The following is a 26,088-nucleotide window of genomic DNA, read 5'->3' as shown; positions in this document are numbered from 1 at the left end:
GACAGTCTTCGCCTTCTTCGGAATACGTTCGCCGGGTGAAGTCCACTGTTTCGACTGTTCCTTGTTCTCTGGTGTATAACAGTGGATCCATGTTTGTCTTCGGTCACGAAATAACGCAGAAACTCCTTCGGATTGCGCTTAAACAGCGTCAAACACTGCTCTGAAGTGGTCTCACGGTTGCGCTTGTTGTCCGGAGTGAGCAAACGCGGCATCCATCGCGCCGACAGTTTTCTCATGCCCAAAATTTCATGCAGGATATGACCCACGCGGTCTTTTGAGATGCCTACTGTTTCAGCTATCTCGCTCACCTTCAATCGGCGGTCTGCCAATACGAGATCGTGGATTTTTGTCACGTTATCCTCCGTGGTAGCCATTTTTGGGGCACCTGGGCGTGGTTCATCAAAAACCCACGTGCGACCACGTTGAATTTCGTTAAACCAATTTTTGACGGTCGCCATCAAAGGAGAAAAGTCACCGTACACAGCATCCAAGCGTTCTTTGATTTTGCTACGCGATTTCCCTTCCAAAAACAAGAATCGAATCACCGACCGATATTGCTCTTTTTCCATTTTTCTAAAATCTGCGGACACGCCCGCTTCCACACGCGGTCAAAACAAAACTACGAGTCCGATTCGGCTGAAATTTTGACAGTAGCCGTCTACGAGAATGTACTACACGATAGTAAATCTCTCTTTCGATACTAGCACCATCGGGCGGTGAAGCTAAGTACTTATCGGACCGCCCTCGTACATAGAATTTTCTATAAAAAGGTGATTCAGAACAACCCCGGTGTTCTTGTAAAGACGTGTTCTTGGGTTAATTCTGAAGCGATTTTTTATATACGAAAATTTTGTCCAACGCTTTTTGAATTATAACAGGATAAAGATAGCGAATTACGGACCGTATAGACATGGTAAGCACAAAACTCATTGTTCGACGTGGGCGCTTACGCGGAGTACCCTTTGCGATCAGCTGTTTGACAATGAGAAGTCTGATTCACATGAAACGCATACGCGCCCCTCCCCCCGCCACTCTGCATGTCTTTCTGCATGCCTTACTTTCTCTCTGTCTCTGCATGTCTGTCTGTCTGTCTCTCTGCATGTCTTTCTGTATGTCTGCCTGTCTTTCTCTCTCTCTCTCTCTCTCTCTCTCTGCATGTTTTTCTGCATGTCTGTCTGTCTCTTTGCGCATGTCTGCGTGTCTCTGCACATCTGTCTGTCTCTGTATATCTGTATGTGTCTCTCAGTATGTCTCTTTGTCTCTGCATGTCTTTTGGTCTCTGCATGTCGGTTCGTCTCTCTGCATGTTTGTCTGTCTTTTTGCATGTCTGTCTGTCTTCTGCATGTCTGTCTGTTCTCTGCATGTCTGCCTGTCTCTCTACATGTCTTTCTGTATGTTTTTCTTTCACACACACCACACACGCACACGCACACGCACACGCACACGCACACGCACACGCACACGCACACGCACACGCACACGCACACGCACACACACACAAACACACACACACAAACACACACACACAGATCAATTTAAAATATAACCTACACTTTAATCATTGTTTAGGTCTCTGCAGAGACCAAAAGACATGCAGAGACAAGATTTTTTAAATAATGATTAAATCAATTTTCAATTGGTTGGAATATAGTCCTAATAATGACATTAATATTTAACAAAATTAATCCAAATTCCGATACAAATGATGTTATAAAATACAGTATGCTAAAAAATAAAGAATTAAAAAAATTGTTAGGTAAGATTAATATAACGATAAGTTATATTGTTGTTGAATGTACCGAATAGCTTACTTTGAATTTTTACAGTATAACACTGTAAATGACTGGTGGTCAATTGCAACGTGGTCATAAGACTCCCACCCTATTGGTAAATACATATACTTGCAATACTTAATGTCACTTCTTTTTGATAATATTATATTTGGTTTTATTCATTGTAGTTTTTGTTTGGTATTATATTATCAAAAAATATGGATACTTGGTTCTTCTTTTTACATTTTTAATATTTTCTTAGGCGGATTTCATAAATTTTTGCTAAGTATTTTGATATATTAATAATATATTACAAAAAAATATACTTGGCGCTTCTTTTACATTTTTAATGTCTTTTAGGCGGATTTCACAAATTTTTGCTAAGTATGTTGAAACAGTAACAATACTATGTCTACATATATCATAGACATAGTGAGGTTATATAGACACAAAAAAAAATGTATGTTTTAATTACAAAAAGTAAATAAATATCTAGAGACAATAAGAGAGAAAGAGATAAAGAGAATAAGTTCGGTAAAAAGCGAGAAAAAGCGAGAGAAGGAGTGGAAAAGCGATAAAAAGCGAAGAAGGGCGGTAGAGAGCGAGACCATGAAAGAGCGAGAGGGAGATCATGGAAGAGCGATAGAAAGCAAAGGAGAGCAAGAGAGAGAGAGTGAGAGAGTGAGTGAGAGGGGGCGAGAAGAGCGAGAGAGAGCGGTAGAGATGAGAGAGAGAGCGTTAAAGAACGAAGGAGAGCGGGGGAAAGAGACGGAGAACAAGAGTAAACAAAGAAGAGAATGAAAAACCGAGGGAGAGGGACCAAGTCTGAAATATTTTTTATATATATTTGTATATCTTTTTAAAATTATCGCCAAAGCGGACAAATCTGAAATTTTTCGAAGATGTTATCAAATAACTTTATAGGGGTTGGTAGGGTTAATACCGAATATCAATGTTAGAGTACTCAAAGAAAACTATTTACTTCCGTTGGATTCATTCCCGTATAGTTCCTCATTCGGGTTGTGTATACTTGGACCAAGGGCGACAAATCTGAAATTTTACGAAGATGGAGATGACGACGACGACGACGTATCTGAATTTTTTAATGACATAAATCGGGCTGAAAAATACATGCATAATTCATATCTCAGCATTGAATGCATTTATAAACATCATTCTTGTGTCATTATACTCGGAAAAATTGATATTTGTCCCCACTATATTCATTTTTTAATAAAATTAATTTGTTTAAAAAAAACAACCATTTCTTTCTGCAAATGATACGCGGTAGCGTCTTTTACATGGAAGGACAAAAAAAAATTTACAAGGCGCTAGCCGTTACCGCGTCTCTTGATTTATTCAAAATATTTAAGAATCGATTTTATCAAAATCAATTTCTTCTACATTTGCAACAATTTTCTAATAAATTATATTAATGCAAATTAGATTAATCAATATTTTCATTTTAAACTGCCGCGTTTTGACTTACGGCTTTAACCAATCACTCGACACTGTTATAACAACATAACCAATAACATCTAGTCAATTGCTTGCTATTGTCGAGTAAACACGTGTTGTGTGATCGTAACGTAAACACGTGTTTCTTCGAGTAATTTTAACACGTCGAATGATTGTAGTGATCAGTAGTAATTAATAATAATTAATAAAATCGATCGATTGGTTCGTTGCGTCGTTCTGCGTTTATCAATCAAGTGAGTAAATAGTGTAAATGTGGTAAAATGTAAAATAACTTTATTTATACTTACACGTGCTAACGTGTAAGTATAAACGTTATTAAATAATTATAAAATAAATATTTATAACATGATTAAATTTTAAGTTTTGTATAGATTTTGGTTATATAAAGAACATAAAAAAGTTACACAAACGAGTATCAATTACAAGAATGTGATATTAATGCATACTACTTATTAATGATAAGTTTATAGACATTTAATAATAAATCAAATTATATTCTATTTTAATTTATTTATAATCTGTCATTAAGAATTTATTTATGATCTGTCATTTTTCATCGTGAACTCTATTATTCTTAATCAAAAATGTATAAGGACAAGTCAATATACATGGTGACTCAGAAAATCTGCCTATACTTTCACATACTAGGTTGATAGAGCAAGTAAAACTGAGAAGAAAAGTCTTTTACCATTTTTCATTATATGCAATAGTTATCAAAAATTAGTAAAGCTAGTGGCAGTCGCGGATGGTAATGCGGTAAGGAAAGAGAAGCAGCCATTTTTTACCGGCCAGCACGCTGGCGCTCGGCTGTCACACACACGAAGCCGCGCATGTGTCTCTAACTATAATAATTTTTATTTTGGTAACTATTGCAAATAATGAAAAATGATAAAAGATTTTTCTTCTCAGTTTCACTTGCTCTATTAACCCATGAAAATCTGCATAAAAAGACTTTTCATCTGTTGGGCCCCTAAAAAAGCATTTCGGTGATCATCATTTTGAAACTAATGATGTCGTAATCCAAGAGGTTACACGTTGGCTGCGACAGCAACCAAAGTCTTCTTTGCCGCCGGCTTTTATTTGTAAAGAGATGAGATAAGTGTCTGAATGTACAATCGTGAGCTAAAAGGTTGCAACACATTTTCTTCGATGGTTTTTGGAATGTAGACTTGTTCATCGAACGGCAAACGTAATTGGGTCTTACCTATGGATCTAACCAATTACGTTCGCCGATTGATGAGCAAGTCTACATTCCAAAAACCGTCGAAGAAAATGCAACCTTTTAGCTCACGACTGTACAGGGTAAATATGTCAAAAAGTGAAATAAATGTCAGGTAACTTTTATAAGAAACATTTTTTTGTTTGATCACTATTTTAGGAGATATAAAAAAAAAAATAACAAGGCACAGTTAGTGCATAAAATTTCGTCATTTATTTTAACAAATGTTCAAAATGTGTTCCGTTGTTTCCAAATGTCTAAAATGTTTGTTCAAAATTTCAGAACCGCCTTTATTATTGTTTAGCAAATAATGGAAAACAGTTTGAGCATTTGTTATAATAAATAACAAAATTTTATGCACTAACTATGCCTTGTTATTTTTTTTTCTCCTAAAATAGTGATTTATAAGAAACAAAAAAATGTTTCTTATAAAAGTTACTTTTTTTTTACGTAGAAAAAGATTCCGTAATAAAAAATATACATTTTTATTTAAAAAAACAAATTTGATCTTCAAATTACGTTAAAAATGCCCTCCAAATAAAAAATTGAGAGTGCCGTTCTCTTTCTTCCTCGAAATCATAGAAAAAAGTGTTAAATTTTTTTTGTATTTTTTTATATTTTTCGAGATGATTAGCTGGAAACTTTTCAAATAAACACCCTGTATATTGACTTACCCTAGTATAATTTTTGAAATTTTTATTATTTATATTTAGTTATATGTAAACATAAAATTAAACAAATGGCGCGCGCATCGCGCGCGCTTGTGTTGTTCTAGTTATTCTAAAAACGTTATCCAATATTTCGAGAACGCAAAACTGCATGGATTTTTATGAAATAATTATGCGTAATGTATTTTAATCTGTATTTTATTTATTGGTCCGTTCTTGTATTTGAACAATATAGAGATATCTTCTTTCTTAATATCTATTAAAATATGTTCTATTATACATCTTTTTTGTCGTTGATTGATGTATTTGGAATTTTCTCCCTTTTATTTATTACAATGTTAGACACTGTCTTAGAAATTATTATATGTAAATAAACTAATATATATGTTTGTCTATTAATTATTTATATATTGATATTCTTATTTTTTTGTGTGATTTAATTTTTTCATTTAGTATAGTTGTTGACGTTGTTGCAGAAATAATTATTATTATATAAAAATACTTCAGGAAATAAGTAAAAAAAAACCAAATTTAAAGAATTAAAAAACATACTCCGTGTTCAAATGGCTATAAGAATAATAATAAAAAAATTATGATAATAAACTAAACTAAAATTCCAAATCACACCAAGATACAGATTCAAAATTCCAAACACAGGTTTAAGGACTACCTCAAGAACAAACAGAATATAAAAATACACTTATTAATTATTACCTATTACTTACAATCAGTATTAGATTATTTTTTTCTATGTAAACAGAAATATTTTCAAAATATTAACGTTAATATACTAATATTTAATATTATTAATATTTTTGTTTGCTTAGTCTTAACCCAGTGAGAAATGATAAGTTGAAAAGACGTCTATTCGACGTCAATGTCGTTGATAGTTTAATATTAATAAGTTGAAAAGACGTTTATTCAATGTCAATGTTGTTGATGGTTGATACAGTACAGTCTTCTTAAATTTGGCCCCTCTAATTTTTGCATTCCTTCACACGTACTTTTACAAACACTAATATTATACCCCTTCCTTAACAGAATACTCTCACCACAGCACGAGTCTAACAATCACCGTGTACTTTGCTCGCGCAAATACATGGATTGGTGGACTCGTGCTGTGGTGAGGGTATTTTATAACTTTGGCATTCCGCACTTATCGCCCCATCAGTAAAAATTAAGAAGACTTTACTGTATTAATAAGTATTTCAACTACTTTTCAACCACTCGAAAATTTCGTTTCTATTAAATGTAGTTTTACAAATATATAATTAACAAAAATAATTAACGTCATTATTTTCTTCTCTTATCCAGATAACATACAGTTGAAAATTGGGTAAGGTAAGACGTTCTTTAGACATCTTTTATTAACCCGATTTCCCGACATTTTTCATATTTAATTTAACTTTTGTATTATATTCACACATAATTTCTAGGTGCATTATTATTTAAACGAACAACAGAAAAGTTATTCCAGATGCATTTCCAAAAACTATTCCGCATTTGTGAAAATAGTAAAAAACAATAACATAAATTTAAGAATTGGGTCAAAGAGACAAGCTAAATAATTCTGGATGTCAATTAAAAACTTTTATTACGATAGTACGCAAAAACGCAAATAATCCGGAACGTTTCGGTTATATTTAGCCTTCATCAGCCGAAATAAATAATTTAAACAAACATGTTACAAATTTTCCCAACAAAAGATAAATGAAAAAACGAAGGAAATACAAAAGATACAGACGCTCATTACGCAGATCTATACTTGTATGGCACTTCTCAAGTTCCTCTCTGACCGGGGTCACGACTCGGATAAGTGGCTGCTCGAGAATTTCCAAAAAATACTTCAGAATTTATTTTACAAAAAATTTTTTTAAATATTACAAAAATATTGTTTTGTTCATTGAGATTATGTGGTGCAATAATATAACAGTTATGCGGATATTTTGAAGAAATTATTCATAGAAAACGTCTAATAATTGTCTAATTTTGATGACACAAAAACGTCAAATTGACCAAATTTTCGCTATATCAACTGGTTTTTAAACGTTGATTTGACGATTATTCAACCTATTATTTCTTACTGGAAACTTATCTAGTTACAATAATTTATGGTTTTGTTATTATTTTTTCTTGGTTATTAATTGCACTACGTCGAATAATTGTACTATCATCTACAATATTATATTAATATTAGGTTAAAATATATATGATAAATTATTTAAAATATAATAAAAAATTAGTTTACCTAATACTAGGTAAAAATATAAAATGTTTTCATCAATAAAATAGTTATTGTAACCTTCCAAACAAGAGTGAGTTCTTAAATTTTTGACTTTTACATATTTTTTCACATATTCCACAAGTGTAAACAATTCTGAATTTCTTGAAAAAAACATAAAATTGTAAAAAATGTTATTTAAAAAACTTTTAATACGTACATAATATAGAAGTTATATTTTCAAATAAACTTGCTATATTTTGGATTGTTGATCTTATTTTCGTAATTAAAATTACGAAATATTTTTTAACTTGAAACTAATAATTAAAACATTTTTTACTTATATTATTCATGTTTCTTTTACTTAAAAGTTTATATTCTACAATGCTAGCGGTAGAAAGTTTCTAGACACTGGTCGCTGCTAGTGACTATGGCTTTGACCAATCGTAACGTAGGACGCTCCGCTTAATGCTAAAAGTTAGAAAAATCTAACTTCTTTCTTTTGACACTAGTGTTGACGTTGCTTTTCAGCGTCTCATGAATTGGTATCTTAACGCGGCAAATAGCCGTTTAGGCGAGTTTGAGTACACGGCATCCCTCCAAAGGACGAAAGTAAAGTAAGCAGTGAACTGTGGAGGTGACAGTGACCCACGACGACGAAGCCAAGTGAAGGACTCTAACTAAAAAGGTTAGATTACAAGGGCGCGGATTGCGCGACTAGAAGGTAAGAAAATTTTATGAATTTATAGAAACAAAATTGTGAATAATACATAATTATTATAACGCGTCAATTAACGATAGAGGAAAATATATCGTAATACTGTAGCTAAACTATAATGTACAAGAGAGAAAAAAACATTAAAATTAGAATAATTTTACACGTTAGTCGCGTCAATACTTGACGCGATAGCGGTCGTTACAAGCCGAATCCTGCGGTGTCCTCACAATCGCTGGACGCCGATATCGGTAGGAGGACCAGCTTAGCGATGAGACGAGTCAGCTCGAAAGTCGCAGTACACACAGTTACGACGCGGACTCGCCTGTCGTTGCCCGAATGCACGCTGGTGGCTACTTCGTTAGAAGATTGACCTCGCTCTTCAGCAAACATAAGCGGCCCACCTTGATGTCGGAGTTGGACTCTCACCATTTCGGCCAATGATTGAGAGCGTGGAGGTACTTCCGCAACCACCTCTCTTACAGCTGGTCCCGTATCTGCTGCATCAGTTGTCATTGTCCAAAGTGACTAGCAGGCTCATCCTGTAAGGATGTATCTGGCACGGCGTGGATGGCGGAGTCCACGAGGAAGTGGCCTGGGGTGAGTGCAGCGAAGTTCTCCAGGTCATCAAAGGACCTGCAGTGGCCTTAAGTTTATGCAGGCTTCCACTTGCGCAAGAAGCGTCGCCATCCTTTCAAAGATAGCCTCACCCACCCGGAGGTGGTGCTTCCTTGATTTCACAGCGGTCTCTCAGAGGCCACCGAAGTGAGGAGCCGCCGCTGAATTAAAATGCCACCGTATTCCTTGGCTGCCAAGGTCCGTTACTCGCCTTCCTTCAGAGCTGCTGGTTGCAAATAGGTCACGCAACTGACGATCGGTCCCTACAAAATTAGTATCGTAGTCAGAATAAAGAGTGTGGCACAGTTTCCGCCGGGAGGTAAAGCGTTTCAAGGCTGTGTGAAACGCCTCTGGTAAAGAGTCAGAGATGACTTCCAAGTGTATGGCCCATGAGAGATCAGGCAGACGAACGCGGTCACGAAGGCCTTGTACGCCTTATGCCCTTGCCCCCTGCTCGTCCGCAGCATCACCGGCTCAGCATAGCCGACCCTTGTGTGTAAGAAGGGTCGAGCTGGAACTACGTGAAGCCGCGGGAGATCACGCATTCGCTGCGTCGACGTCGCCGCCCGCCATTACACACAGCTCAAGCAATGGTGGATGATGACCGCCGCTCTTCCGCCAAAGATCCAATAGCGTTTCTTGATCAGTCTTAAGAGGGATTGCCTGGGCTTCATCGTGCAGCGTGGTGTGGTGGCAGGCTTCGATGACGAGTCGCGTTAGATAAGCCTTCTTGGGGAGGATCACAGAATGTTTCTTGTCGTATGACAACAGCGAGTGTTGCAATCGTCTGCTCACTCGGAGGACATCCAGGTCGTCAAGGAATAGACTCAGTTTGATGAGTACGTCTCCCCGTGGCAGCGCTTGACTGCGCCTGACCACGTTCAGCTGCCTCCTTCACCAGGTAGATTGGGACACCGGATCAAGGACAGGCGAGACTCCTCCAGCTCGTCCACGGTGAAAGTCGCGTCTCCGCTCTCAGTTACTAATCCTTACGCCGTTACCGTCGGCACCAGGCAGTCACACGGACCAACCGATTCAGTTTGAAGAATTGGGTCACCCAGGCCGGCTTTTCAGAATCCTTCGCATGATGAAACCGGAGGCGCACCTCCCCTGGTGGAAATAAAACGTAATGCAAGCGTTAATGAAGCGTTAATCGGAGAGTGAATCAAGTGTAAGCGAAGAGTAACAAAATGTAAGAATAACCCGTAGGACCTATAAAAATATCGTAGGAAGCGTAAATTGGGACATTGGAGCGTAAAGCAAGCATCAACTAAACATTCAAAAAGTATTAACAAAACGTTACACAATTCTTCAGCATGTATGAGCAGAACGTTTGTCAAGTGTAAACGGAACGTTATCGGAATACACGGTGAATGTAAACAGAGCATCGAGCTAACTTTTACTCGAAAAAGCGGGCACCCATCCAACTTGTAACCGTGCCCAAAGTTGCTGAACCTTAAAGATTGTACAGGAACTGACACTTCGCGGTAATCCATAAATAATTGATGTTTATGTATACTAAATTTGTGATGTATTAATTTAATAGACGTTAAATAGTTTTAAAATTTCATTTAAAAAGCATATAAGAAGTATATGATTGTATCGTATGCATTTCTATTTTTAGTTTACATTTTATGAATACTTGAAAAATGTACAGAATGTTTAATTACGTTTTGATTACGCTCTGACGGTCGATATTTTTCTACTCTAAACAAGATTGATAAAAAACTTACTTTTTTTTATTTTAAACGAAAAATTGTTGTTTTTTATTTAAAACAATTTGTTTTTATTTTGTTAGTATTTTTTAAGTAACCAAAAAACAAGTTTAAAACAAAAAAAAACGTTTCAAAAAATAAAGTTGATCAAATTGAACGTAAGATTTAAAAGGAAACACAGGGAAGTGTCCGCCTCAGATTAAAACGAGCTTTTAATATGTTGTAGTACAGATAAAAATAAAAAATACGTATTTTTTTATACGTGCCCATACGCACTTTAAGGAAGTGAAACAACCCTTTGAAGAAAATCGTTTTTTTTCTCGAAGCGTATACCGTCGAAACTATAAGAGATGAAAAAAATGTTTTAAATAAAAGTTGAATGGCTCAAAGAGTAATTTATAATAACGGAAAAAAAAATTTTTTTAAATTCTTTTTATTACTTTCCCCCACCACTTACTTATTTCTTTCAAAATTTTTATTTTTTTTATAAGCAAAATAAAGCTTATTTTATTATGAATTGACCGCTATATGGTAAAGTTACGATACAACATTCCTATTTTCTAAAAATAATTAAAAACCTCTTTATACGCACGGTACGCGCACTCATCTGCGTTCGTGCGCTACGGAAGTGACTGCCTCCAATTTCGACGTGCCTTTAACATGTTGTACAGATTAAAATAAGGGATTTTTTTACACGTGCCCTAAAACACTTTTAAGGGTGAAATACCCTTTTGAAGATCGGGTTTTTTCTTTTGAAGCGTGTATCGTCGAAATTATAAGAGATAGAGAAAAATGTTCTCAATGAAAGTTGAATGCATGTTTTTCTTGCATAAGATGGCAAAAACATGTCGAAAACAATCTGTGTCTAACATGAAAACGCAGACATCAAGAAAAACATTTACTATAAAATAAAACGACACTGCACTGAAGAATAACAACAATTACGGTGTTGTAAGACATTAATTTCTTGTTTAGAAAATAATGTGTAATTAATATAAGTTAAACATTTATTTACTGGTCTACATGATTTGACTAGAATATTGGTTCTTTTCAACATTTTACAGATAAGGAGACTTGGATTATAAAAAATTATTACTCACACACACCTTCACTATCTAACGCCAGCTCATCAACTAACAACAAGAGAACTAACATAAAACTAATTAAAAAATTAGTTAAAAATTTCATCTTTTAAACTGCATTTATACAATTCAATTAATGTGTTTATTAAATTTAATTAGTGTAGAAATATGCATAATCACGCTACTGGTGCGTGCACTTTGGGTCATTTCCTTACATATATAACTTTTGAATCTATACATGTCAATACTGCCGAGACGTAAACATTCTATTTCAAGATAGGAAATTATACTTTAGAGTTTAATCTTCCACGTTTTGACACTATTGATATGTCTCGGCATTAGAGATTTTATTTATATACTGATATGTCTAGTCGTGAAAATATTTTCCTCGATAATGCAATTTCGAGGAAACTGCACATTTACATAACAATTGAATGTGTTCATTATATTCGAATTGCATTATTCATCTGAGTTTTGCCTTTGCAAGTCAGAACCTGAGACTTGGAACTAATTATGATTAATGCGCGCGCGTGTGTGTGTGTGTGTGTGGGTTAATTGCTATTACGTTGTCTCTTATTTAACGCGACAAAAATGTTTTAGTCAATTCAGTATATATTGAATTTAATTTGTCAAACAAATGTAGAAAAATTATTAAAATCAATTTTCTTATCGCGTGCACTTTGGGTCATTTCTTATGTTTAATGTTTTTCTCCATGTCTGCGTTTTCATGTTAGACTACGAGATCCAATAGCGCACGTTGCAATAGTCCACCAACCAATCATCTTGACTTATCTAACCCAACCAACGGAAAAACTCTAGTCATCGACCGCTGTGAGTGGTGGTGTGCTATCGGTCCCTTGTGCTATCGGAATCCGCCCGTTAGACACAGACTGTTCTCGAAATGTTTTTGTCACCTTATGCGAGAAAAACATGCATTTAACTTTCATTGAAAATATTTTTCTCTATCTCTTATAATTTCGACGATACACGCTTTGAGACGGAGGTATACGCGTGTGGTAATTTTAACCGTTGCGCTAACGCTTCAAAGATGAGCGAGGTTCCGAACCTTGATCGATGAGCGTCTGGTACTCCTCTCTGAATCGGTCAATCACGCGGATATCGGACGTCGCGAGAAGCGTGGTTGCCAATTTTTGTGCCGGTTGACTGATGAAATGATACGTGCTTGCGAACGTGGCTTTGCGGGAAACATTGTGCAACGTGGAGTGATGACGCTCGCTGCATACCTTGCACGTTTTTGTTCAACGGACAATCGCTTAACTGATGCAGTCCGAGGCATTTGCGACAAAGATTCTTCTCCTGCACGTACTGCAGACGTTCTAGACAAATCTTCTTCCAATATGCCTTGCATTGCATTAGGAAATGTTCGGCACAGGGAATAGCGGCTCCGCTTCTGTTACTGACCCTTCACATAGTGAGCGCGTATCATCTTGGCGTCACCGAAAGCGGCCTTCTCCGCGCTGCTCTTTGACTTCTACGGTTCCACCACCTCCAGCACTTGCAGCTGCTACTCGAGAAATATCTTCAACTCTGCATACGTCGGAAGATTTGTACAATTCCGAAGCAACTTCTCCCACTCGAGGCGCAAACACGACTCCATCCGATTGATCACCGAGTGGACAAAAAGGTCCTCGCAATTGAATGTTGGTCGATCAATGCACTTAAAGTTGTCGATTGTGCTAGTAATTCCTAAATAGTACTTCCGCAACTCGTTCGCCGTGCCGTTCTTCATCTTGGCAAACAAGGAAAAATTTAAGAAGCACGAACGAATAAGCAGGCGCTTTTTCTTATAATACTCTTGGAGTCGTGTCTAGGCGCGTTGATAATTCTCGCCTACAATAAGCAGAGGCTTAATAAGCGAGGCGGCCTCCTTCTCCAGGCAAGTCTGTAGATAATGCAACTTCTCTACCTCGGAGAGAAGCCGATCATTCCTGATGATAGAAAGAAATAGATCACGGAATAATTGCTAATCTTTGAACTTGCCTAAGAAATGAGGCACGGAGATCTTAGGTAAGGTCGTCTGAGGAGCGCACGAAGGCTCTTATGCGGGCGGTTGAGGTTCCTCTTTCGCGGTATTACTGGCAAGTGCAGTAATGTGGTAAGCGTGGTACGTTGTGGCAAATAAATTTTTTCGGCTTCAGTCGCGTAATTGTCGTGAAAATAATCGTTATCCTCGTAGTCATCCCAAAACTGACGGTGTAATTCAGTATGCCGGGCCTCGTACTTTTCTCAGTGCTTGTTGAGCAACTGGAGGCGGTTGTCGATCACGTCGACCGTAATGTTTGCAGCACCGAGTTTCTTCATGTCTTCTTTTTGTATTGGCTATGCGGCTATGTAGTTTGATCAGGCGAATCCCGATAGCACACGGGACTGATAGCACACCACCACTCACAGCGGCCGATGTCTAGAGTTTTTCTGTTGGTTGGGTTAGATAAGTCAAGATGATTGGTTGGTAGGCTATCACATCGTGCGCTATCGGATCCCGTTCTGTTTGACCTACAGTCGAACAGCACTTTCAAAGTCTATACTCATTTTGTCTGTTGTTTATAGGTAGTCACATTCCTGGCACTAAGGAACGGAGTCACCACGAGTTTTACAAATGTACTGCACGCGCCGGCAAAATAATCCGACTCGAAGAACCAAAAATGTTTAACGCATTGCAACGCGAATGTTGTACGAACGCAACGCGGCAAGGTAGAAAATGTCGAAAGAAAAAAAAAATAAAAAGCGCTCGTTGCGATAATTTACGAGAGGATCAAAAAAAACTCTGTCTCATCGTGGAGGCAACTAATTGATCGCTGTACAGAATAATACAATGTTCACGCAAACACGCTCTCTTTCTCTCTCTCTCTCTCTTTGTGACAAAAAAAATACTACTGCTTTTAAAAACTCGTCATCTAAATACTTTTGTAGATTTCGTGTAATTCTTTGTTTAATTTTTCGACTGTACCAAGAATTTTCAGGCACTTCTCTTATCAAAATTATTAAAATCAAGACGAAAAATAATTACATTTTTAAGCTAAAGCTAGCATTATTATGTGTGTGTGTGAGAGAGAGAGAGAGAGAGAGAGAGAGAGAGAGAGAGAGAGAGAGAGGAGGAGGAGAGGGAAAAGGAAAGGGTGAGGGAGAGGAAAAGGGAGAGGGAGGGAGAGGGAGAAGAAAAGGGTGGGACTCTTGTGTGATGTATCAGTTGAGCTCAACAGGCGCCTCACGACATATCCGCGCGTAACGGCGAGTGCGCCGCCCCTGCGTACCATTTGTATTCGACCCGTGATATGCTAACTTAATCGGCTAATATTTTAAAATTTAAGCATCTGCTAAATTTTTGCCAAAAGAAAAATCATCTTAGAATTTGACCAGAAATACGTCCTTTGAAGGACAACGGGTGATTCTCAATCATTCTGTATAGCTTACGGCACAAATTATTTCCGAAGGTTTCACGTAAAAAGGCGTCCGCAGTTTTGACGGGAACAACTCGTGCCGGTCTTCGTCGTTTAAATCCTCAAAAAAGATTGTCGCGGGATGATTGCTAATTGGCTGACAGCGACACATAGCGCTCAATCTCACGTCCGATCACGTGCGGTGCAAGTGTGCGATTGAAATTGCCAAGCACGCAGAACAGTGTGTTTACTGCTTGTTGCGCGGAGGCAACGATTACGCAGAAACGGCGTCTAACGCTAGGCCCCCGCTCTGAGGCAAGTAGTAAACATCCCGCTCTGCGCGTTTGGTAATTTTGATCGCTTAGATTTAGCGATGGGCGAGACTAATTCGGAATTTTTATTAACTTATAACTCGTTATTGCGAGGACACAAAGTAGTACAGTACTTTTCGACTCATTATCAGTTTGGTCCATTCTACTTATTACATGCAAGAGATTTATCATTAATTGTCAGATACCCTGTATATACACTATATTTATATATATATATATATATATATATATATATATATATATATATATATATATACACGTTGTGACGTGACATCCTGTCCGGCTGTCCGTCACAGGAATCGCAAGATCCGGCCGGGGAGCGTACGCTGCAGCTCTATGTCCTCTCGGCTCGGAGACGAACGTGTCGGCGCGTGCGCTAATAATTCCGCGTTATTGTTTTGGGTCCTGTGTTCGTCCGCTAATTGTAGCGACATTTTGCGGATCGGCGACTAGCCGATATTAATTCTGTACCGACGAAGTCTCACCCGGCGAGAAGACTGCAAGAAAGAGGACCTACCGCCACTCAAAATTTTTCGGATCGTGCGCAGGATCGCAGTAGCGCGCACGACAGGTGATCTCTCTTCATTTAATTACGTTATCTCTTACCGTCGCGCCTGTACGCAACCGTAAGACCGCTGAAATTGCAGGACGCAAAGAGGAACGGTCAGACGTAGGAGACGTCGACACTCCATGCAGATCATCGCGTAGGAGACCCCGAACGAGGTGCTGCGAGAAAATGTTCCTGACTTGGTCACGAGCGCGGAGGCACCGGACCCCGAAGAGTCCGTAGGGATAGCCGTCCGGCCTCGGGAAAACCACGGGAAGAATCGCGAACTGCCCGAAGACACCGACCTATCTTGAATTGCGTGCCGCAGTGCGACGGCCTGATTAGAAAATCGCAAGGACCGCGTAATAAGGTAGAACCAATAACACGGCTCGACAAACCCTCGTGCGTGGGGCGAAAGATCCTGCGTGCCGCCTGCCAAATTTCCTTGTGCTATCGATCACTTTGCTGTGGATCGTCGTGAGTGCCGTCACGAGCCGGGACGACCGGAGCCGCTTATGTTCGAGGACGACCCTTTTTTGAGCCCAGCCAGCGTCGTGGTGAGACGAACGAGAATTTTGTAAAGCCGCCAATTTCGCCGATTGGATGTGTCGCGCGCGTGGTAATTGCAAGTAGAGTTCAAGCTCGCTGTAAGATCTTTCAGCGTATGTCGTACCGAATCGCCATATAATTTCGCGGGGACTAAGAGTGCGCTTGTAGAGTTTCGAGTGTGCACGGCGTTGTGTACGCCGTTAAGTAGAATCTTGACTCTCTCCGTTCGATGAGCTCGTACCGACGACCGCGTAGTATTTTCCGACCGCGCCCGGGTCGCGAGACATTGTCGCAGAACCTTGTGAGTACTGTTAGATCTTGGCCAAAATACATTGTTACTTTCTCTATTAAATTGACGTGTTCTCTTTAAGCTCCCTCGCTCTCCTCTACCATTCCGCCCGTGGCGAACCACCTCCTCTGCCAATTCCGTGGCTAAGCTATCGGTTAAGAGAGTCCGTTATTGCCCGTGACAAAGTCAAATATTTTCGCATTTTATCCTACAGGAATTTAGAGATCGGTAACGTCTCGATCTAAGAGTGGCACGCTCGCTCGAGCCTGATGCTCATTAGTACCGTCTAATTTCGTGCGTTTGTGTGTGAGCGAGCAGCTTTGCTATCCAACTGTCGTCACAAGCAATTAACGTAGTTGCACCACGTTCGTGAGTGCGGTCGCAACACACACACACACACACACACACACACACACACACACAAATATTTTTTAATACAATATAAATTTCTAAATATGAAAATGTATCTTTAAATGTGTGTATGTGTGTATGTACGGACGGTCCCCACATAAAATTAGTAAAGTTCGACGATTGATCGCGTACTTTCCTAGCCCACTGCACGCGGGGACCGCAATTCATGTTCAAAGAATGCAAGTAGTTTGCTGAGTTAAGTTTCTGTCAAAAAAGAAGGGTCCAATTAAGTAACCATTTACAATATCACACCACACTACAAGACTCCAGTGATGTTGGTGATCAATTGGACGATGCCAATATGGGTTATCGTAAGACCAATAATAATTCGGAGGGAAGTCTTTGCTCATAAAAGAGGAGGAGATTCGTTTGGGTTAGGACGGACCGCAGTGCATGCTCAGCCCGATCCCATGTCCGCCCCGAGTCCAGATACCGGAAACAGTTGGGGTTTAGTGGGTATTCCGACCCCGTAGGTCGGGAGCCTCACATACTCCGTGTCCTGTCCCCACAGGGTACAAAAATGCGGTAACGCATTCTCCAACTATAAGAAAAGGACCAATAATGATTGTTGTGTACGTTTAGTTGGCCTGTATTCATCTGAGAACACAACAAACCCACAAAATGTTGATCTTGCACCAAAATAACCTGAGCCCAATTACAAAATTTAAGTCTTTGACGCTAATCATTAGGTGTTAGTGCCTAAGTCAATATTATGTGATATGGATAGAATATACGCAAGGCCAAAAATCTTTGAACTGTGCTTCTCGGAATACCAAATTGTTTTTCTATATCTTGTAGTGAATATGTGGATTCAAATGCACCACAACTAACACAAAAAGGACTCGGGGGTCGTCGCGCTTAGAGACATTGATATGACGTCTTTGTCTTCTTACATTAGGACGCTGTCTTTCACGTCTTTCGATATCGGCAATCACTCGATTATTAGTATGACATCTATCAGAAAACAATTATGATAAATTCGATTTGCTGCACGATTTGCGACAATATTCTCTAAGAACCAGCAGAATATCAACAATTTCGTTCTCTGTATAGTCTGGCATTGCTAAAGTTACAAAATAAACGCAGATTTTTTTTTAAGTTTAATTTTCACTAAATTTTCAATTGGATGTACAATTACATAGGTACAATATCATTCGTGCTGTTGGAAGGAAAAGCCCAGATTCAATTTGTAGAAATATTATGACCAAATTCCCATGGATTATCGTTCCACACTGAGGTAACAATATTAGTTATTTGAATGGTAACCTGCGATTTTGACAGTAGGAATGAGAAAACAAATTTTGCATTCAGATATGTAATTAATTTCTTCGTTACAACAAAATAAACAACTTAGCAACCTCTACCTGGTACACCTTGTAGTAATGCTAATGTCGGCGATGTAACTTTCAAGTCTTGTAACAAAAAATTCTTAACAAAAAAACATTTATTTATAGTGTTTTGGAAAAGTCCCGAGATATGTTACAAGAATATGTAAAAAAAAGTAGGCTATTTAAAAAATTAAAGGTGACCTTTACGTAATCTTCAAGCAACTATTCAAAGTTAAATTAATGATACCATTTTATGTCATCCTCGAAACCATACAACTTTTGTCGGAAACATTTTTGCTGAAAATGCTTTATGGAAGAATTATCGAGGTCCGTTTTTTAAAATGAGACACCCTGTATATGTATAGTATATACATTATATGTATATAAAATTGAAATTGTTTGAATTAGATACAGAAATTTATAAGAAATATTATTAATTCCGAATAATCGTACAATACAAATATATGTACTATACACAGCATGTGCAATATTTTTAAAATATCACAGTATCTACATGAAGGAGTATTTTGAAAATTACATGAAAATGGAAAATGGAAATAGGAAAGTGAATTGATTACTTCATTCAATTCTCCTAATCAAGATGATTCCAACGATAGTTTATACACAAGGTCAATTGGCTTGTTATAACAGTCAAAATAGTCAGCAAAATTAAATACTTTATGATGGACAGTGATATGATGACTAGCAGACGTTGGTCAGTTTAAAATAAAATCGGTTCATAGAATAAAATATAGGGATAAAAATAATACCAAATTGACCGTGATTGCATGGGCAGCTAATGTTTGCTAGCGACTGCGCCACCCACCACCTAGACGTATTTAACATAACCATTTAGTCTGTTATAATCCATGTGTAACTTTTGTTAATATCGTTTTGACGGGGAGTATTCAATAAAACTTTAATTTATTTTTTTATTCTTACATATTTTAAGGATTGTTTTCAACATATTCTTTTGTAAACTTTGTAGTAGGAAGATACTAACTGTCTCTTTCTTTCTCTTTCCTTCTCCCCTTTCCTCTCTTTAATTCTTTATGCGTTCTAATTTCTAACATTAATTTTTATATCCCAATATACTATGTGATTCATGCATACATTATATACTAATATTCACAATATTTACCTCTGTTGTCCTTGATTTTCTGTTAGGTTTGCCAACTTGGACCAGGCCGCGGGTCATCAACGTTTGTAAATGTATTATCTTCCTCAGCTACTGATTTTGTCATTATACGTATGGTATTTCTTGGAATGTATTGAAACATTGCTGTAAATATACTTGCATGATGATTGTACAAATGTTCGATTAATCCCATGTATCCATTAAATAAGTTGAGAATGTAAATGCAATTATCAACATTGCATTTTATTCGAGAAAGTCCTGTGTCGCATACAAAATATGGTGATAGACTGCGATACCTAATTTCTTCATCTATTTCACATCGCATTTGAGCTATTAGTATTATATGATAATCTAGCAAGTGATGTTCAAATTTTTTCAAAACTCTACCTTTGCAATATTTTTTACAGATATTGCATTTTGCATAAGGCTTTCTAACTGGTTTGAAATATCGCCATACCAAGTTATTGGCATTGCCCCATGGTAATTCTACAAAATTTTCTGTTTCTTGCAAAAGTGCATCAGTCAGATGTTTACTAGCATTTGCATTTTTGTTGTCTTTTATTAGCTGTATACTTTCATTACTGCCTCCAGCTACTTGTTCTATCATTATATCTGTGTTACTTTTTGGCATAGAAATCCTTGTATATGTACTATGATAAATGCTCAAATGATCTTTCAATTTTTTTGTTCCGTGAAACATATTAATTTTGTAAATGCAATTATCAATATTGCATCTTATTCGAGGAAGTTCTGTGTCGCATACAAAATATGGTGATAGATTGAGACGCCTAATTTCTTCATCTATTTCACATCGTATTTCATCTATTAGTTCTTCATGACAAAGTAGCAAGTGTTGCTCAAAATTTCCCAAATATCTTATACTTTTGTAGAGATTTTTACAGATATTGCAATTTGCATAAGGGTTTCTAACTGGTTTGAAATATCGCCATACCAAGTTATTGGAATTGCCCCATGGCAATTCTACAAGATTTCCTGTTTCTTGCAAAAGTGTATCAGTCGGATGTTTACTAGCAGTTACACTTTTGTTGCCTTTTATTAGCTGTATACTTTCATTACTGCTTTCAACTACTTGTTCTATCATTATATCTGTGTTACTTTTTGGCATAAAAATCCTTGTATATGTACTGCTATGATAAATGCTCAAATGATATTTCAATTTTTTCGTTTCGTGAAATATATTAATTTTGTGAATGCAATTATCAATATTGCATCTTATTCGAAGAAGTTCTGTGTCGCATACAAAATATGGTGATAGATTGAGACGCCTAATTTCTTCATCTATTTCACATCGTATTTCATCTATTAGTTCTGCATGACAAAGTAGCAAGTGTTGCTCAAAATTTCTCAAATATCTTATACTTTTGTAGCGATTTTTACAGATATTGCAATTTGCATAAGGGTATTTAACTGGTTTGAAATATCGCCATACCAAGTTATTGGAATTGCCCCATGGCAATTCTACAATATTTTCTGTTTTTTGCAAAAGTGTATTAGTCGGATGTTTACTAGCATTTACACCTTCGTTGTCTTTTATTAGCTGTATACTTTCATTGCTGCCTTCAGCTACTTGTTTTATCATTATATCTGTGTTACTTTTTGGCATAGAAATTCTTTTATATGTACTGCTATGATTAATGCTCAAATGATCTTTCAATTTTTTTGTTCCGTGAAACATATTAATTTTGTAATTGCAATTACCAATATTGCATTTTATTCTAGGAAGTTCTGTGTCGCATACAAAATATGGTGATAGATTGAGACGCCTAATTTCTTCATCTATTTCACATCGTATTTCATCTATTAGTTCTGCATGACAAAGTAGCAAGTGTTGCTCAAAATTTCTCAAATATCTTATACTTTTGTAGCGATTTTTACAGATATTGCAATTTGCATAAGGGTATTTAACTGGTTTGAAATATTGCCATACCAAGTTATTGGAATTGCTCCATGACAATTTTTCATGATCTTCTGTGTTTTGCGAAAGTACATCAATTGGTTGTTTGCTAGTACTTGCGCTTCCGTTGTCCTCTACGGCTGTTGGCTGTGATGCATTTCCGTATGGATTTCTTTGTGTATTGTTAAGTGCCCTTGCATGTTTATTTATACCATGGCTGTGCAAATGATCTTTTAAGTAATCTATTCCGTTAAATATGTTGACAATGCAATTGTTAATGCATCTTGCCTTAGAATCTTCTACATCAAATATAAAATATACTCCTAAATCGGCACGTCTAATATTTTCACGAATTTCTGTTATTACTTCTGGATGTTCACGTATCAGATGTGTCTCTAAATTTGGCACATGCTCATTATGATAGAATTTATTACATAAAATGCATTCTGCTTCTGATGGTCTGTGTAGGATGAAATAATGCCACACTAAATTTTGGGACATTGTTACTTACTACTTTATATTAATTATTTTATAAATACACTGATTTGAAATGCCTTGCTGACTACTGATTAATGCCATTAAGAGGTTACAGTTTCGAAGCCAAAAAAACACGTCTCTTTGAAAATTTCTTTTTTAAAACTTAAAGATTGTTCGAAGCAAACGTTAACGTATTTAAATATATGTTTTTTAAGAATAATTTAGTAATTTTTTTACAGTAAAGTATCGAGAAATAAAGAGAATACGAACAATCTTTTAGGAGCAGTCTTTGTTAAAAGCGTTTTGCAGTAAGCATTTTAAATTTGAGCTAGTCATCTGAAATCAAAAATCTTAACTAATTTAATTACTGTATAAAGTATAAAGTTATTTAGTTTCCAATCGTCTATTTTTTTTGAAAACGTAATTTGCGACTAAATCGCGTTTGTTTAAAATCAAAGGTATGATTTTTCGACAAAAAATTCGTTTGTTTTTTATCAGTAAAAAAAAATACGCCAAAGAAAACAAAGTAACAATCGGTCACTAAATTTTTTAGTATCAAAAAAGCCTACAAAATTTTATTTTGATTGGTGCAGTGTGTTTCGAAATATTTTGATTACCGATTTTGAAAATGCAATCTTTAGAATAACGCGTTTAATGCTTTTACTTAAATTTTCAACCGAATAAAATGCAATATTTATTTTAACTTACACTGATTTATCTATTCCAAGGTCATACAGTAAGTCCTCCAAATCAGTTGCAACCTCCAAACCTGTAATTTGAACTTGCCAAAGTGCTCTTGCTTCTTGACTCTTTTGCTGTGCATCAAGATCCAAAATTTTGATGCGCGTAATGATTTCTTTTTCAATGTATCTGCAAGCAGGTCTCTATTTATACAATACAATAGCTTGAAACATTTAAAGAAGTACAGCATTACTTTTGTTTAATATACCGGTGGCGGTATAAGCTACTGTTTCTATGGTTTTATTGCCGCTTGGAATAGTTTTAGGGTTAATTTTTCAATTTAGTTGATTGAAGCTTTTGTTGTTATTTTGAGTAAGGTGAAGTTAATATTTACGCCGCGGAGGGATGTACGCTGCAGCAGTCAGAAACAATAGAGGGAATAAAGATAGTCTGCTCACAATCAGTTTATGTGCCTTTATGCTATATTAGTATTGTTATTACAGTTCTTGATTGTTAATATTAACGAACCCAGCAAACACAGTTACATAACGGCAATGTTAATAAAATAAAATCGAAAGTAACAGGCAATATAATATGCGCGTTACATGTAATGTCCATGTTAGTTGTAATTTCCCACTCATAAGAAAAATAACAGTTACATAACAGTTGTATCATATTTGTTATATAGCCCTGCCGAAAATGTACGATTAAAACTGATAAAAAAAAAGTAATCCGAATCGATCGGGATTTCTGCACCAAAAATATAATATTAAAACCGATTGAAAATAAAAACCCAATCGAACCCCAGATAGATTTATTAAAACAGAATACATTAATGCAAATGTAATAAATGTTTAATTTACAAAAAATATTTCTTGTATCTTTTTCGTTAACAAGGATTAAAAAAGGATTAAATTTGAATTAAACATTTTTCATTTAAGTACAAAATTAAATAACAATACAAATTGTTATTTACACATAAAAATATAAAATTTTATATGGAACAGCGTTCCACACATACACATCATGTTTGAAAAAAGTGAGAGCGAATATTCGTTTCGAGGTTACAATAAACAGCTCCTAAAAGTCTCACTGAAGTATGAGCTGGGGAGTCGGCCGCCGTGACGCCTAGATATAACGCATGTGGCCGCACTCGACTTACGAGAAAATCTCTCACGGCGTGGCCACCTAGTGGTGGCACCAGAACTCATTTGTTAAATCCATTTTAATTCGAAATTACAGAATTTCATAAATTATAATTAAATCTAATTTTAATGCTACGTGACACGTTGAGACGCTAACAATTCTTATGTACCATTTTCAAATAGATATTTTGATGACAATACTATAAATCACGTTAACAAATTTGTAAAATTGTCCGAAAGCTATGTTTTTTTTTGGCAATTAATAATTCTTGACAACCGTCAAGAAAAAAATAGTTTCCGAACAATTTTACAAATTAGTAAAAATGATGTACAATGTTATTTTATCAAAATAGCTTTTTATTTAAAAAATAGCACGCCAGAATTTTCAACGTTTCAGCATTTCTTGCTACTAATGTCAGGATTATGAAACGTGGTCGCTGAGAGTATTTAGGAGTCTTAATGCAAATGAATTAAAATTTTAAAAAATTTTTATATTATGCATTACACTTAAATAATTCACGAAAGCAATATTAAAATCAATTACAATTCGTATATAATTAAAACCGATTATTTTTTAATCCGCTCGTGGATTGAATCGATTAAAACAGATTAAAATCAATTAAAAAGGATTCCGTTTTAATCGGTTTTAATCGCACATTTTCGGCAGGGAGGAGTCGTATTAATAATTCAGTTTTATAACAGTTATATTATTAAAATAAAATGTTTATTATATAAACCTGATAAACAGCAGTTATCTGACTGTTATAAGTTATTGTGTTGTAATATTAACAATTCAATTTTACATAACTACAATATTGCTAGAATGTAAAAATTCGTTATATAACGTGACACACACAAGTTATATAACTATTATTTTCTGTGTTTGCTGAGAAAATATCGTGAATTGAATTAATTCTTTTATGTAGAAGTAGCGCGATGTATTACCATCTACGTAAAATGATTACTGTAAAAAATATAAAAGGCATAATGACTATTTCATGATATGTAAATGTAGAGCGATAGTAAAGGATGAAGTACAAGCAAGATACAAGTGTATAGTTTTTGTTTTCTTTATTTAGTTTGATATCTTGTATATTCCACTTGTTTAGGATATACGGCTTTTTCAGCGAGCGAGATTTATGCTGTAATACAGACACTGCGTGATTGGAAAGCATCACTTACCCTATGTTGAGCACTATGTTGAGAACATATTTGCACTCTGTTGATGTCTGTGCATATTAATTTTTTCAATATTGCATTATTATTATTCTGTAAACATATTTACTGTTTTTATTTCCTAATAAACTTTGTAAACACATTTTGTAAGTCATTATGTTATTTTATATTATATTTGTAAATATTATTTGTAAATAATCGATGTGCCGTGTATCTTATATATAAGAAGTCGTAAATCCCGCCCCTTTTTTTTATATGACAAAAATGCAAGAGTTTTTTTAAGTTTCTTTTTCAAGTATAAAAAAGGAAATATTTTATATTTAAAATTTTTTTATAATTGTTACGTTTGACGGATAAAATTTTTTATTTTTCCACGCCATCCGTATTAATAGTAATAAATTAAAATTTGGGAACACCTTCCAATCAATTAAATAAATCCTACATTAAAATCATAATTCAATATCTCTCAACAGATGTCATACGGTTTTTACATCCGCGACCGCTTAGCAACATCGCGGCACCGCCCCCTCCACGCGCAACACCCGCGAGCGTCTATTGGCGTGGCACAACATCGCGCGCGTCGACCTCTCAACTCGCGACCCCTTCTAATATCGCCAGGCTCCGCACTTTGAAATTCTATCTATCTTTTCAGTTTAATATAAAATATTAGGAACAAAATTATAATTATTGAAGTGTGATTCTTTCATGGATGCTTTCTACTACCGCACTAAGCAACTTAAATTAAAACAACTTTAAAACCGTAACCAATAAAAATACTAAAAGATGTTGAATCAATATAAAAATTAATTTCTTATAAATAACAATAAAGCTTGAACTTTTTACACATAAAACAATAGCGTGCGGTTGGTGCTATTACTTCGTACACTCCCAATTGCATTAATTTAAAAGGTAACACTCCAAAAAAATTCTAGAAATTTCTCTTGTTAAAATTTAATTCCCTGCAATAGCAACCATTAAACATTAATGTCTAACATTACATAACGTTTTAGTACATGGTCCTCCACCGTACCATATACGTCAAATCAAGATTCTTTAAAAAACGTAATTTATATTAATTTTCTAAATATTGGAATTTGCGTCAAAGCGTGGTATGCGGTACCCCCGCGAGTCGCGACCTCCGGGAAAGTCTACAAGTGCCTCGCGCGGACTATAGGATAAAGCTGCGCGGTCGCGGAACGGGGCGGGCTTTTAA

The 26,088-nt window shown here is 36.1% G+C and overlaps 1 protein-coding gene across 3 annotated transcripts in view; it reads right to left on the bottom strand.

Moving 5' to 3' along the window:
* Nucleotides 1–5,318: 5,318 nt before the first annotated feature.
* LOC120359506 overlaps nt 5,319–26,088 on the bottom strand; it is a 41,179-nt gene continuing 20,409 nt past the window's right edge. Inside the window, exons 2-4 of one of the 3 annotated variants that reach the window (XM_039457178.1) lie at nt 24,882–24,968; nt 19,485–22,743; nt 5,319–9,802 (exon numbers count right to left, since the gene is read on the bottom strand). In XM_039457178.1, the coding sequence (XP_039313112.1) occupies nt 19,507–21,897 (2,391 nt within the window). In that variant the 5' untranslated portion in view covers nt 21,898–22,743; nt 24,882–24,968 and the 3' untranslated portion in view covers nt 5,319–9,802; nt 19,485–19,506. Of the gene's footprint in view, nt 9,803–18,523; nt 22,744–24,881; nt 24,969–26,088 lie in introns of those variants that run through there. The other 2 variants (XM_039457179.1, XM_039457177.1) reach the window with 2 other exon arrangements.

This window comes from Solenopsis invicta, chromosome 14, assembly GCF_016802725.1.
Source record: "Solenopsis invicta isolate M01_SB chromosome 14, UNIL_Sinv_3.0, whole genome shotgun sequence".
Classification (NCBI taxonomy): domain Eukaryota; kingdom Metazoa; phylum Arthropoda; class Insecta; order Hymenoptera; family Formicidae; genus Solenopsis; species Solenopsis invicta.
The sequence above is the reverse complement of the archived record's forward strand: the minus strand, read 5'-3'. Positions and strand labels throughout refer to the sequence as shown.